Source organism: Felis catus, chromosome E1 (assembly GCF_018350175.1).
Source record: "Felis catus isolate Fca126 chromosome E1, F.catus_Fca126_mat1.0, whole genome shotgun sequence".
NCBI classification, from domain to species: Eukaryota; Metazoa; Chordata; class Mammalia; order Carnivora; family Felidae; genus Felis; species Felis catus.
In genome coordinates, this window is record NC_058381.1 from 4,957,048 (window position 1) to 4,972,352 (window position 15,305).

Sequence of the window (15,305 nt, forward strand, 5' to 3'; positions counted from 1 at the left end):
CTTGCGGCTGGAGGCGGGTCCGGCCGGGGCTGGGCGGGGGCTTCGCGGCGCGGGCGGGCGGGCGGCCGACCGACCGGGGGCGGGAGGCTGCGGCGGCGTCCGGGCCGCGCGGCGGGGGCGTGGCGGCAGTCACCGCCCGCAGAGCCCCGGTCCTCCTGGACGCCGGCGGGGAGCCGCTGGGCTCTGACTGCGCTGCGCCCCCAGTGTGGAGGCGGACCTGTCGGGGTAATTGGGGCGCCCGCAGTCGTCCCCTCGCCGCGATGTCACCTCTCTGGGAGCCACGGCTCTGGCTCAGCCCGCTGGGCCCCCGCGTCCCAGGGTGCTCTCGCCGACGCCCCTCCTCGCCTCGGTTCCCGGGTTCAGCCTGGCGGGTGAGGCCCTCACCTGGGACCCCCTGCCTTGGGGGGCAGCCCGCGTTCACGGCACGGAGCATCCCTACGCCTCCCATGCTCGCGGAGGTTCAGCTTGCGCGCGCGCACACACACACCCTCACACCCTCTTTGCTTTCTTAATCTCTTCGCGTCTGCACTCTTGACGCCTCCCCACCCCACTGGATTGGCAAAACACTGGAAAATGCCCAATTCTCTTCCTTAACTTCAGGTCACACTCCCGCGTGGCCTTTGTCAGCGAGCTTCCAGTGAGCAGAAGCAGCTCGTGTCCCAGTGATTGGGGGACTGGGGCAGGCTGTGTCCTCGAGCCCGCACCACTGGCCCAGGACGGTCAAGTTGGAGCCCGGTGATGCCTGAGTTTCTTGCTTCTGGAATCGAACTGGGATTTTCTGGAAGTTCCGCTCCAAGTATACGGTGCACGTCAGATCATTTTCAAAGTAAAATTTTCTGTTCTGAGATTGCCCTTGGGTAACTTTTTTTTTTTTAATCGTCTTATTTCTGTGTATTTGTTTTCCCAAGGAGTTTTCCCACAAATTGCCAAAAAGATTCAGTAACAGCTTGCTAACTCAGGCAAGGAGCACACAAAATTATTGTTTATCTTTTTTAATTGCTCCTTTGTATGTTAAGTATGTCGATCATATAGCTTAAAATTCAGTGTTATTTTTGGCTGGTCTGTTAAATTGTGTTTGCCAAAGTGATTCCTTCAATAGCTTTATTCTTAATTTGTTTATCAAAGCATTTTTTACAACTGTTTTTAAGTAAAAAAAAAATTACTTATTTATTTTTATTATTTATTTTTGAGAGAGACAGCATGAGCAGGGGAGGGGCAGAGAGAGAGAGGGAGCCAGAGACTCCGAAGCAGGCTCTGTGCTGACTGTAGCGGTTTGGCGGGGGCTCAGACTCACGAGCTGTGAGATCATGACCTGAGCCAAAGTCGACACTCAACCGACTGAGCCACCCAGGTGCCCCTACAACTATTTCTCATTACATTTATAATATTAAATAAAATACTCATTTCTAAAACCATTCTTGACTCAAAGTAGGTGTTTTAAATTTTTTTTTTCAACGTTTATTTATTTTTGGGACAGAGAGAGACAGAGCATGAACGGGGGAGGGGCAGAGAGAGAGGGAGACACAGAATCGGAAACAGGCTCCAGGCTCTGAGCCATCAGCCCAGAGCCCGACGCGGGCTCGAACTCACGGACCGCGAGATCGTGACCTGGCTGAAGTCGGATGCTTAGCCGACTGCGCCACCCAGGCGCTCCTCAAAGTAGGTGTTTTAAAAGTATATGTGGGATGAATTGCTCATCAAACTTCTAAACCTGATTTTATGGACCCGTGAAAGTCTAGTGTTAAAAGATCCCTAAGATCCCTAAGAAGTTTTCTGGTGTAAACCTGTCGCTTTTATTACGACTTTTAAACCATGGAGATCAGCAAATGAGTTTTCCCCTTTCAATTTAGATACTGTTTTTGAAGGAGACGGGACCTAGGTAATATCATCTAACGTTTGTTCTATCAGTAGCGACTGGGCTGATCAGATTTTGTGCTGGACCTAACGTTAGGCTGTCTTGACTAGGACAGGACTAGCCTGACTTTGTGTGGCTCCCTGTCATTGACTCTAAGTCTAAAGTTCTCTTTTGGCCAGCAAAAGAGCGGACACAGGATTATAGTGAGAGATGGCTGATATCTGGGAAAAGACAAGAGTCCCGAACAAGGGTCTTCCCCGTTTTTATTAGGATCAGAAGGCTTATAAATGTGGTGATGGACGTGCACAAAGGGACAATGAATCTGTGAATGTTAACTTGTGGACGTGAGGGAAAGGGGGTCTTAAGGATATTCGGGGTTGGGGGTTTGGGTTAATACAAAACAAAATCCAGGCGCTGGGAAGTTGGGAGGAAGGTTGTTTACAGCAGACAGGAGGCAGGACCTCTGTTTATCTTAGCTAGCCTAGGAGATGAGACAGGTAGGAGGAATAACCTCAGGGTTGACAAGGCACCTTTTCTTTTGTTAACCATCTATGCTCCAGGCTGCTTTGCCTGCAGCGTGGGGTCCATTGTCCAATTTACCTAACCTGGCCCTATCCCCCTGTGAAAGCAGCTTCTGCCATAGGACTAAACTGGGGTGCTTCCACCTTGAATATCTAATCTTGTTTATTTCATATACCTGTGTACTGGGCACCTGTGCACCGTTTCTGTTTCAGGACTTTGCCCCTCCCTCTATTCTGGGGGCTCTGCACCCCCTCTCTATTTTGGGGTGCCTTTGCACCTCCCTAGTCCCGGCACCTTTGTGCCTCCTTATCCTCGGGGTGCCAATCTGGTTTACCCAAATTCAGGTTTGAGCGTTTTAATGGCTTTGTATTTCTTTAAGCATTGTTAACCCATTGGCGTAAGCCTTGGGGGGGTGGTTCCTAAGCTCATCCCCCATAGCTCCCAGCACTGTAACTTGTTCACTTCATCTCAGGTCCAGATTCCCGCCCCATGTGCCTAGCCACAAACCTTTCCAGCCTCAGCTTTTCTGTTACTGTAATATTTAGCACAATTAAATGCTCAGACTGCTCACCCCGCCCCCCCCCCCCCCCCCGCCTTTTCTTTCCACAGCCACCCATCCCATGGGCTCTGCATATAAAAACTTTGCTGACTCCACCTGCCTTCTTCCCTAAGATGCTTCTGGCTTAGCCTCTGAGTATCTCTATCACAGTGGTTCCCCTTGCCCGTCTCTCCTTATTAATATCTGGACTTCTTTGCCCACTGCTTTGGTTTCCTTTGACAATAGCGTAGGGCCGTCTTCATGCGCAAGTTCATCATAGATGCTTGAGGGACTTCGACATGGAGCTTCACCCTTCTGCCGGTCTTATTACTGAAGTTTTATTCGTATCATCTTGTAGCAAGTTTCCAGAAAATAAGCATCTCTGAGATATTTCTTCCTGATTTTTTAAAATATTTTAATGCTTATTTATTTTTGAGAGAGAGAGAGCGTGTGCATGCACAAGCGGGGGAGGGGCAGAGAGAGAGAGGGAGACACAGAATCCAAAGCAGGCTCTAGGCTCTGAGCTGTCAGCACAGAGCCAGAGGCGGGGCTTGAACTCACGAACCGTGAGATCATGACCTGAGCCCAAGTCGGATGCTTAACGAACTGAGCCACCCAGGTGTCCCTAGAGTGCTACAAATGATGAGCCTACCTTGACACATCATAATTAGTGTTTATAGTTTGCATTAGGGTTCAGTCTTGGTGTTGTATATTCCCTGGATTTTGACAAATAAATAATGACAGGTATTCTCTGATATGGTAGCATACAGAATAGCTTCACTGCCCTAAAACTTCTGTGCTCCACCTGTTCATCCCTCTTTCCCCTTTGACCCCTGGCAACCACCGATCTCGTTACTGTCTCCATGGTCCTGCTTTCCCAGAATGTCATATCTTTGGAGTCCTATGGTATGTAGCCCTTTCACATTGGCGTCTTCCTCTCTCTTTTTCTTTCTTTTCTTTTTTTTTTTTTTAAATTTTTAACGTTTATTCAGTTTTGAGAGACAGAGCACGAGTGGGGAAGGGGCAGAGAGAGAGGGAGACACAGAATCTGCACAGGCTCCGAGCTGTCAGCACAGGGCCTGGCACGGGGCTTGAACCCATGGACTGTGAGATCATGACCTGAGCCAAAGTCAGATGCTTAACTGACTGAGCCACCAGGTGCCCGTTTCTTCCTGTTCTTAAAAATCTTTCATGCCTAAGGAGGTTTTCACAAAATGCTGCCTGTGTATCATGCACCATGACTATTTGAAGGAGTTTTTGTAGGAATTTACTAATAAAGTTTTTGAAAACCTGGTAGAGTTTTCTACCGTATTCTGATCTATAAAAAGCTGCAGTAGTTTGGTTATTTTGAGGTTCACTAGGCAGATATATTTTCTGGTAGATAATTAAAAAATAGCGTGCAGTACTTTGTGATTTACAAGGTGGATTGCCGTGCATTATAAGTGAGTTGAATCTCACAAGTGCTGATGAGGGTTATCTCGCTCCGGGAAAAACTGGGCTTACAGTTCACTTCCAGGTCTTCAGTTCCAGAGCCTTCAGCAGCCATCCTGCTGCCCGGTAACTAAAACGTCGGTAATGTCACATATAGTGGTGTGCGGTCCAAACTTTCAGAACAAAGTCCCACTTGAAACTTGGGATTTTCCTTTCTTTTCAAGAGCACATTATTTCCTTAGGTCTTCTAATCCGTCTAGACTTGATCTTCTCTACAAATACTCTTAAAAAACCTTACAGACATTTAGAAACACGCAGAAAAGTAGAGAGAGTAAACCTCCCGTGCCCATTACTCACTTCAGCAGTTACCCTTTACTCACCCGCTTCTGTGTGTATCTGGCGGAGGCCGGAGGCCATGGAGCCCACTCTGAAACACTTTCATGCCCTTGGCGTGTTTAGTAATTCCTAGTTTCCCCACCGGAGGCGTGCGAGCTTTTTATCTCTCTGTCCACCAGGGGCAGTCTTTTTTTGAGCTCCAGGCATCTTGTAGGGCCAGACTGTAAAAGACGTTGAATTAGTTTCTTGGGTCAGTCCCTGCCCACTCGGGGTTTTTCTTTTTGACCCACCTTACTCACCTCTGACCCTAACAGTCCTTCCCTGCATGTGGCCTGGCCCCTACCCCCTGCTTCACGCCTTTCTCCTAACAGATTGCAGTAGCAATTTTCATTTCTGTTTTTCAAAATAATTTCTTTATTTCATAAAATGGTATTCCCCTGTCTTTAGCCTTGTTTTCTTTTCTTTTCTTTTCTTTTCTTTTCTTTTCTTTTCTTTTCTTTTCTTTTCTTTTCTTTTCTTTTCTTTTCTTTTCTTTTCTTTTCAGCAGACTTCACGCCCAGGGCAGAGCCCAGTGCGGGGCCCAAACTCATGGCCCTGAGATCAAGACCTGAGCTGGGATCAAGAGTCGGATGCTTAGCCGACTGAGCCACCCAGGCGCCCCAGCCTTGTTTTTAAAAGCTCTATGTCTTTGACATTACACGTCTCCTTTCTACCGCAGAACACGCTACTGTTTGCAAGTGTGTGGCCCCTGCTGCTTCTCTGCACACCGCTTAGTCTTCATTAAGAGGCTGGCAAATCTTAGTTTGCCCTTGAGTTTCTCTAAACTGTATTCCAGTGGAAGGTGGATCTGATGGGACCTGAGAGCCAGTTCCGTTTGGCTTTACTGAGAGGAGAATTTAATGGCTGATAGAACGAAGCGATCAAGCAGGGACAGGTGGGTCCAGGCATTCAACAGATGTTTCCAGGAACTTGACTTCTTTCCATCATTCCGGTCTGCTCCCATCTGGGTCGGGTTTCTTCTCAGGTCGCCTTCCCCAGCAGCTCCAGTCTTCGCCGTCAGCTTCACACCATAGTTCTGGTAGTTGGGCTGGTAACTCCAGCAACAGTCCCGCACGCAGCTGGTGCTGGCTAACTCGGCCTGGGTCACGTGCTTGCCCCTGACCGACCAGAGGGACGCTTCCACAGCCAGCAAGGGAAGGCCACACCACGTGCGCTGAGAGTGAGGATTTGTGTAGATGTCTAAAGAGACGGGGGTGCTGTTAACCACAAGAACAGGAAATGAATACTGGGTAGGCAGGCAAAAATGATAGCTGTCTCTGGAGAAGATCAAATTAATTGGGACTAAAAGCTCCCTCTAGGAGATCCACCATACCAATTATCACCTTAAAACTTCTGAGCGTAAACACAAAAACAAAGAGGCTTTTCTGGCAAGGGAGAACAGCGTTCCCAGAAATCGTTTCCTCTGAAGCTTTGGTAATAACGCTCCAGGGATACATTTACTCACTTACCTTCTGGTTGGATTCTTCCATTAATCCGTACTTGGAGTCACAAATATTTGAAACCTAGTATGACTACAGATTGTCATCAGATTTGGAGGAGTTGTAGATTTATTGTATCTGAGTTCTTCACCTTTCAAATGAGATGATCTGACCCACCCCCCACACATATTGACTGCCTTGCTATCTACTGGGATTTTCGGATGAGGACTGCAGGAAGCAATGAGCATGTGAGAAGAAAAAAAAAGTGTAAGGACCCCAAGCCAGTGTTCAGGATTGCCATCTTTCTAGTGCTGCTTTGCCTGTGTTAGGGCTGTAGTTCCACCAACCAGAATAAGGAAGAAAGCGGAAGCTCCCATTGGGTGGGTCAGGTAGAATCGTGTCCTTCGCGAACGACAGTTTCGGAATAAAGGCCACATTGAAGTCCCGCCCCTTTGCCGACTGCGGAGGGTCCCCTTCACATCTGACAGCCGCGATCTGTCCACTAAGACTTCACCTATTGTAGATGGTTCAAAGGACCCAGTAGCCATAGTGGGACCAGGAGTCTGAAAGTAATTTTAGAAATTCCAAATGGATTTGTTGTTTTAGAAACAACTAGGCCTTAATAAACTTAGATATCACAGCGCAGTTTATTGCTGTAGACTTAGAATACGAATAGTCAGTAAGAATAAGAGTAGACTTAGGACCATAGCCTTTGATTTACAAAAAAAAAAAAAAAAAAATTAATGTTTACTTTTGAGACACACACACATACACACACACACATACACACACACACACACACACACACACACACACACACACAGAGTGTGAGCGGGGGAGGGGCAGAGAGAGAGGAGACACAGAATCCAAAGCAGGCAGGCGCCAGGCTCCAGAGCACAGACTGGGGCTTGAGCTCACGGACTGTGAAAACATGACCTGAGCTGAATTCGGATGCTTAACTGACTGAGTCCCCCGGGCGCCCCTGATTTTTATTTTAAGTTTTAGTGTTCTTGGCTCTTTTAAGGTGTTACAAATGATTCTAAATTTAGGTTATAAACAATCTAATAAAATCATAGGTTTTCAGGTCTAAATCCCTTGTTCTTGGCTAGTGAGGGAGGGCACAGATCACATGTGAGAAGAAAAGATTATGTAGTCCCATTTTGGTTGTGGGGCCAGGCTACTTAATCCTCAGGTTGAAAACTGGTTCAGATTAGAATCCAACTATTGAAGAACCAGGAGCGTTTTCTCAGAAATGGAGATAGTCACATCAATATTACAGTTTTTGTGCTGGATTTTGTTTGTTTAAAATGATTCCTCTCATACCTTTATTTCCTCTCCCTGTTATTCCAGGTGTAAAATACGAGAAAGTTATTTCAAGTGGCGTGGCCACCAAAGAAAAGATTCAGCCTGACACAAAAATAACCTAGAGGGGGAATCTAACATATCGAGTGCAATGAATGAGTGTAATATACAACTTTCTGAAAAAAAGCGTTCTGGCATTTTGATAGAATTATTTTGGTTTTTTGTGGAAGAAAGTACTGTGCGTGTGTCTGTGTGTAAAATGACAAATTCTGTCGGATGTGAATCTGACTTTCCTGGAATTAGAATGCCTGTTCATGATAGGATAATACCCTTTTGTTAATTGTTACTCTTGTGAAGAATAGAGATGATCATGTATTTTACGATGAGGGAAAGGAACCATTTCAAAGACGGTTAGTTTGGACCCAAGAGCATTTGACTTTAAGACCCCTGCACTTTTCTCTCTACCATGGCCCGGCAGGTTAACTCTTAACATTCACTTCACCATTCTCTTCAGCCCATTCAGAAGACTAAGATGTTTATAACGTGGATATCTTTTTTACTTTATTTTGTTTTATTTGTTTTAGAAAGCCGTGTGGAGGTTATGGATGATAAGCCCAGTCCTGGACCACTGAGTGAGACTTCAGAATTTCTCTTCTCCTTTGGAGTTATAGCAGATATTCAGTATGCTGACTTAGAAGATGGCTATAATTTCCAAGGAAACAGACGGCGATACTACAGACACAGTCTGCTCCACTTACAAGGTGCTATCGAGCACTGGAATACAGAAGGCAGCCCGCCCCGCTGTGTACTTCAGCTTGGAGACATCATTGACGGATATAACGCGCAGTATAAAGCCTCTGAAAAGTCGCTGGAACTTGTTATGAACACATTCCAGATGCTTAAAGTTCCCGTTCATCATACATGGGGGAACCACGAGTTCTATAACTTCAGCAGAAACTACTTAACAAATTCTAAACTTAACACAAAGTTTCTGGAAGACCAGATTGTGCACCATCCCGAGACCGTGCCTTCAGAGAACTACTATGCTTATCATTTTGTACCGTTCCCTCAATTCCGGTTCATTTTACTGGATGCTTACGACTTGAGCGTCTTGGGCGTGGATCAGTCCTCTGCAAAATACCAGCAGTGTCTGAAGATACTGAAGGGTCACAATCCAAACTCGGAATTGAATAGTCCTCAAGGTGAATTATTCCTTTGAGCTGAGAATCTAACACATTGTCTTTAAATTCTTCAGCCACCTTTTATTCAGCAGGAAGATGGATGGTTAAGGTAAAAGTATATCGTCGCCGTCGTTCAGGGTCAGGATTTCTCACAAGCCCCATGGCACGTGCATTGGTTGCAGTTGGTTGAAGATGCGTTTCACGGATGTCTGAATGTCTCTTCTGGGCCAGGCCCTTTTTCTAGGGCTAGCTAGTCAGAGCCATAAGCCATGCTGACAGCATCCCCTTTCTTTTTAGTGGGTTGAGTGGAGGAAACGAGAGACACGGTGGGCGGGACCGGGAATAAATGAAACAAATGAAATTACTTCCACGGTGATAAATCCTACCGAGAAAATCACGTAGGGTGTTAAAGAAAAGGATCGCGTACTGTTTTAGCTTCAGTGGTCAGAGGAGATGGCCTCTCCAGAGAGAAAAACATGGAAGCGGAAACCTGGACGGTTGGAAGGAGTCGTCCTTGGGAAGCACGGGGTGGGCAGAGTGTTGGGGACGGAGTGGGGGACAGATGGGAAGGTGCCCGGCAGAGGGAGCCTTGGGCATCAGGACACAGGAAGAGGCCAGTGAGGGAAGCCGAGGAGCATGTGCAGTGCGCCTCATCCGTACTTTGCCCTGTGCCTCGTGGCTCCCCGTTTTAAGTCAGCCGCTGCCCGACATTCCTCAGGAAAGGTGCAAGTGTCCCCACGTTAGCCGAGTTCGAGTGCCCAGATGAGGGGAAAACTGGCCGTTGATGGGTCTAACGTACCTTATTCGTTTCAGGACTGTCTGAGCCCCAGTTTGTCCAGTTCAATGGAGGATTCAGCCAAGAGCAGCTGAACTGGTTGAACGAAGTCCTCACCTTCTCGGACACAAACCAGGAAAAGGTGGTGATTGTGAGTAAGTATTTCAGTTGCTCGATTTCACCAGCGTCGTGGAGGATGGGAGAGTTAGGTCGAAAGTGCACTGGTAGTATTTCGGTTGTGATGTCCTCTTGCTGTGAAATGAATGCTTCCATTCCCCCCCCCCCCCCCCCCCAGAACCTGAGTATAAGATTGACGTTTACAGCCGAGCCAGGAAAGAACTGTAAAATAACAAAAATGTGTTGCCACATGTTAGTGCCTGGGAGTCGGCCTTTTAGGTTTCAAAGTAGAATTTCAGCACAGGGGATCAGTTTACGTAGCACAGTTGACTCTTGAACGACGCAGGGGATGGGGTGCCGCCCCCTGCACAGTCGAAAATCCACGTGTAACTTGTGACTCCCTGGAAGCTTAAACTACACGTGGCCTCCTGTTGGCCGGGAGCCTTACGGGTAACGTAAACTGTTGGTTGACACATATTTTGTCTGTTACGTGCATTCTGCACTGTATTCTTACAATAAGTGAGCTAGCGGAAAGAAAATGTCATTAAGGGAGTCATAAGGAAGAGAAGGTACGTTCACAGTCCTGTAAAAATCTGTGTATAAGTGGACCCGCACAGTTCAATCCTTTGTTGATGGTCAACTGTAACATCTGAGTGCGAAATTCGGTCCAGGACCCCCCCCTTCCCCCCAGACCTCAGCCGGCCAGGCGCTGTGGCCGCTGGATAGAGGCATCGGCTGTCGAGTGTTGGGGTGTCAGGTGTGACAGACAGACCTGGCGGTGAGTACTTCACATCTGGAGCTGCGTCTGCCGCGTCATTGCAAGGAGATGAGATTTACGGGGCTTCTGCTTAGAGTCATCTTCTACAGAACTGCTGTCGTCGTAGGTTGTAGGAACCTGAGGTGCAGGTGTGCGCGCACACACAGAACTGAATTTGGACTTGGCGCATGGCTGGTGTCCTTGGTCTGGGGTCTGAGTTTCGATCCTTGCTGTAGAATTGATGCGGCGCACTGGCTGGGAAGACCGTGCTCGGGGTCCCAGGGACGGGGCGCCGTTTCGTGCACGGGTGTTTGCGTGAGCTGTGCGACTGGGTAAACGTGGAACCTTCAGACCGATTCTCTGAGTGTTGTATCACATGGAGTCATGGACACGAAAACCCCTCGGAAACGACGGGCTATTCTGACAGCTGGCGATAGAAACGCGTATGTCTCTAAGTGTGGTTTTCACTTGGTGATCCTACACCGTGGGAAAACACGTAGACGGAGCAGGGCTGTTGGGGCTACCGTTAGATCAAGTGTCCTTCCAGGCTGGGAGGACACAAGGTGCCCCGGGGTCATTGGGGCGACGCGACACTCCCTGACTCCTCCGTAGCCGGTCTCATTGTTGACTTGTCTCTGTTCAGCTTCCCGCTGCCAGGCCGGCCCTGTCACTTCCGGGGACACCGGCGCAGAAAGGGACCTATGGGTCGTGCCGGCAAACCTGCCCGTGTCAAAGATCAGGAAACAGAGAAATGAAGCAACGTGGTTCTTTCGGTAGCGTGTGGTTTCGGCAGGGACTAGAGCCCACCCCAGCCTCCGTTCCCCCTTGTCTTTTTACTTCAGGGCACCTGTCTGCGTTAGCGTGTCTTAGGTTTCTGCCTGTTGCTGTAAGCTGAGAAACCGGATGGACGACCCTTTAACAACTGAGTGCGTCAGGTTCTCTATGGCAAAGTTTAAAATGGCTGATAGCCCTTGGCTTTCGTTTTTCTGTGCTCCTTCGCTTTGATTTTGGGTACCCACAGGCCATTTGGCCTGCGTCTTGGAAGGCCGGCACGGCTGGTGGCCGAGATCTGGTGGGGACACCGCAGCAGGACGGGGTTCTGGGCAGAGGATGCAGCAGTTGGGGTTTGGAAATGTGAAGTTTCAGAGGCCGCTAGACTCACTGGAGATGCTGAGGAAGCAGTTTGGGTGTTTGAGTCTGAAATTCGCGGTGGGGAGTCCGGGCGGGATGTAAGCACGAGGGACTTGGAAGGTGCCCGTGACGGTCGGAACTGTGGATTCCTGGATCGCCAAGGCATCAGGCGTGAGTGGAGAAGGGACCCAGGGACCGAGTGTTCAGGCGCTCCCAGGAAGAAGCGGGGAGTGAGAATTCGTGGAAACGTCCGTGGAGCAGGGAGGAAGAAGAGGAGGACTGGTGAGGTTCTGGCAGCCTCAGGGATGGGGAGACGGTCCCTGGGTCACGTGTTTCCAGGTCTCTCGATCTGGAAAGTCACCCGGCCTCTCTGGACCCTGAGCCCCTAGCACGGCCTCAGGAGTGGGCATGTGTCGTGCGTGGGCACACTCGTAAATTCTTTGGACACCTTTGGCTCTGTCTTTAGGGAGCTATTAATCCTCCATAGTACAAAGTAAATAGAAACAAAACAGAACGAAAATTCAGAATAAATGTCGGAATAAAAATAACAGTTTACAGGAACAGAAAAGGAAAGTGACGTAAGGGGAAGAAGCAAAGCCAAGTGAGCTGTTGTGCCCACGCTGCAGACTGACAGACGGGGTGGCCTCACGTGTGTTCAGGAATTTGAGACTCTCCTGGCTCTCCCTCCATGCACCTCCTGTGGGACCTAGGATAAATAGTCCCTGCTTTACCTCACTTTTCGCATCCATTAAATGGCTCCGACTGCCTTGATCTCGTGGAGGTGTTTACAGTGGCGTGCATCCATTTTAATGCACTGAGTGTCTGTCTGTGTAAGTGACATATGACCCGTTGACCCATCCCTGAACTGTTGTTACATTTAGGAGTACCTCTTTCTGCGTCTCTGCCGCTCGTGTCTAAGGAAGTCGGCGAGACGGATTCCAGCACAGCATCCGCCTGACTTCTGCGGACGCCCTCAGGGTTTCTCCGTGTCTGTGCGTCTTCAGACGCTCTGGGCGTAGGGAGCTCAGGGGTGCGGCCTCTCCCCGTGTATGCGGACTGTCTCCCTGTGTCTACGCTGCACAGATGTGGCTGTAGACTAGCCAGCTCTTCGTGTATGTGGATTTTCTCTGGTCTTAGTCCATCTGGAAGAAGTAGCAACGTGCTTTTTTTTTTTTTCCTTCCCCGTGAGTACTAGCTTTTAGCCATTTCTTTTGATGAAAGAGACATTTCCTAATCGGCTCATAACTCTTCTTCTCTTTAACTAACAGGCCATCTTCCCATTTACCCAGAGGCCTCTGACAGTGTGTGCCTGGCCTGGAATTACAGAGACGCGCTGGCCGTCATTTGGTCCCACAGGTGTGTCGTGTGTTTCTTCGCCGGTCACACTCACGATGGTGGCTACTCCGAGGATCCTTTTGGTGTGCACCACGTCAACCTAGAAGGGGTTATAGAGACGGCGCCGGACAGCCAGGCTTTTGGCACCGTTTATGTCTACCCTGACAAGATGATGTTGAAAGGGAGGGGCAGGGTTCCAGACAGGATCATGAATTATAAGAGGGAGAACGCCTTCCGGTGTTAGTGTGGCTCACTGCGTTTCATCTCGTTTGCCTTTGGAGAGAGAGAGAGCACGGCTGAGCTTTGTGTTTTTGTTCATCTCCCCCACCCCGAACCCTCAGGCTCCTTGCTTAGTATTCTCTTTGCACGGCAAAACGGATCTGTGGCCTCGGTGCGTGTCAGCTCACGAGATATTCTGACGTGTCGTTTTTGGATAACAGATCCGGTGCTGAGAACTGGACACAGAATGAATGCAGGCGGCGTGAATAAACCAGGGCAGAGACTGAGGGGGGTGAGGGGGGTGGTCGAGTCCTCAAGACAGACTTCATTTAGCCTGATCTGGAATTTTTTTTTTTTTTTTTTTTTTTTACCAAGGAGGATATATTCATGTATTAACCATGTAACTTAACGTTCGTAATAATAAAATAAGCTCAGGTAAACTCTTTCTGTGTATCCTGCTGTGTGAATGAGCTTTGGACTTTTTTTTCTCAGAATACCCAACATATTTGTACATTTATCGGCTTGTATACCTGTCCTGTAAACAAAGTAAGTTGTCTCACGGGTGAATGTGTGGTCCCTTCCACGCGAGGCCGTGAGAAAGGCCTCCGGAGAAGTCACACGATCCCCTCGTGATTCTGAGTAAAGCGGGATCAAGGGCCGGCACAGCTGTGCACCTGCTGGTGTGGCCCCTCTGGGCAGCAGCTAGTGCTGTGTGAGACTGCAGGGGGCAATGAGTTTACTCTCCGCTCCCCGTGTAGACAAATGGGGCACGTTGACTCGGCTGTCCCACGCACTAAGGTTTCTTTGCGGAAACATTTACTAGATGGCGAACGGGACCGTTGAAGCTTGGAGCAAGTTTGAGTCAGGGCCTAAAGAAACATCAAGCGAGAAGACACTGATACTAGTCAGCCTGAGTGCACCTGCCGAGCGCCTGGGCTCCGGGGACGAGGGGTGTGTTCGTGTTCTGTGGCTGCTGTGGCAAATTATCCCCACGTTGGTGGCTTAGATTGCGCGTATCTGATGTTTCTGGAGGTCGGAAGTCTGAAACCACATTCCCTGGGCCAAGCTCAAGTTGTTGTCAGGGCCGCGCCTTCTCGGGGGTCTCTGCGGCAGTATCTGTATCCCAGCTTCTAGAGCCTCCATTCTCAGAGCCACCAGTGCAGCCTCTTCAAGCCTCCCTCTGCCTCCCTCTCTCTCATCGGGACGGCTGGGATTACGGCGAGGCACCCCCTGGCCGGTCCAGGATCGTCTCCCCACCTCAAGACCTTTAACTTAATTGTGTGTGCACAGTCTACTTTGTGATGCAAGGTACAGTCCCAGGCTCTGGGGGTCGGACCGGGCGATCTTTGGGGGCCGTTATTCGGCCCACCAGAGGGGTGACTGTAATGCGCTCCCTGCATTCACCGACTTTACCATCCGTTGTTACAAATGTGTGAAGAGAGGCCTGGGAATGCGGAGCGGGGGGTGGTTCGCTTTTGTTTCATGGGATTAGGGAGGACTTGAAGAAGGAGGAAAAGGGTCTTGATGGGATGTTAGGCAGAAGAGCATCAGCAGAGGTTAAAGGGCACACTGAGTTGAGTGGCAAGTAATGCTGTGTAGACTCCCTGAAAGGTGCCTGGGGTTATGGCAAGAAATAGCGAAGGCAGAGGACCGGCGAGGGCTGTGTTGTGAAGTCTTGAATGATGAGCCCGGAGTTAGAAGTGAGCTTGTCAGGTTTCTGAGCTGGGGAAGTGTGGTTACAGGTGCCTCTCAGTCCTCGCAGGAGGAGAGGCTGATGGGGAAGAGAAAAGATGGGCGGGAAGGCAGGGGCTCTGATAATAGAAACGTTAAGGTTGCTTAAATTCAGCGGAGAAACAGAGTTCACAACAGTCTCAGTGCCTTTCCGAAGGCAGCACTCCTACCAGAAGTTTTCTGTGCTCAGAGACCTAAAAGGAGCTGCGTGTATTCACAGAATTCACAGTGATACGGGGGCCGCAGATACGATGAAAGTGTATTTTGAACGTCACTTCTTTTTTAAAAAACTGGAACATTACTGTCTTTTAAGCACAGAAGCAGGCATTCCTTGGATGATAGATAGATCCTATACAGGATTTGCAAACAAATCCATTTCTTCCTGTGTAACTTTGGTAGTGACATCAAAAGGTGTAAAAACCATCAATCTCATGCTAACTAAGTGTGCACTGGAGCACTGAAATCCTTTATGTGTATTTTATTGACCTTGAAATAAATTTCACATCAGTTGCTTACAATTGACAAGATTTTCTTTTTCCCTTTTCCCTCATCTAAACCTTGAAAAGAGAATTTCGCTTGTCCAGTGACCACCGTGTA

General features: G+C 48.8%; 1 protein-coding gene across 17 annotated transcripts in view; it reads left to right on the forward strand.

Moving 5' to 3' along the window:
- The window catches only part of ADPRM (ADP-ribose/CDP-alcohol diphosphatase, manganese dependent), a 578,681-nt gene that overhangs the window by 281,306 nt on the left and 282,070 nt on the right, over window positions 1–15,305 (forward strand). For 9 of the 17 annotated variants that reach the window (XM_045045312.1, XM_045045313.1, XM_045045318.1 and 6 more), the window contains 3 exons: window positions 8,047–8,664; window positions 9,457–9,573; window positions 12,692–15,226. In XM_045045312.1, the coding sequence (XP_044901247.1) occupies window positions 8,064–8,664; window positions 9,457–9,573; window positions 12,692–13,002 (1,029 nt within the window). In that variant the 5' untranslated portion in view covers window positions 8,047–8,063 and the 3' untranslated portion in view covers window positions 13,003–15,226. The other 8 variants (XM_045045323.1, XM_045045322.1, XR_006590017.1 and 5 more) reach the window with 6 other exon arrangements.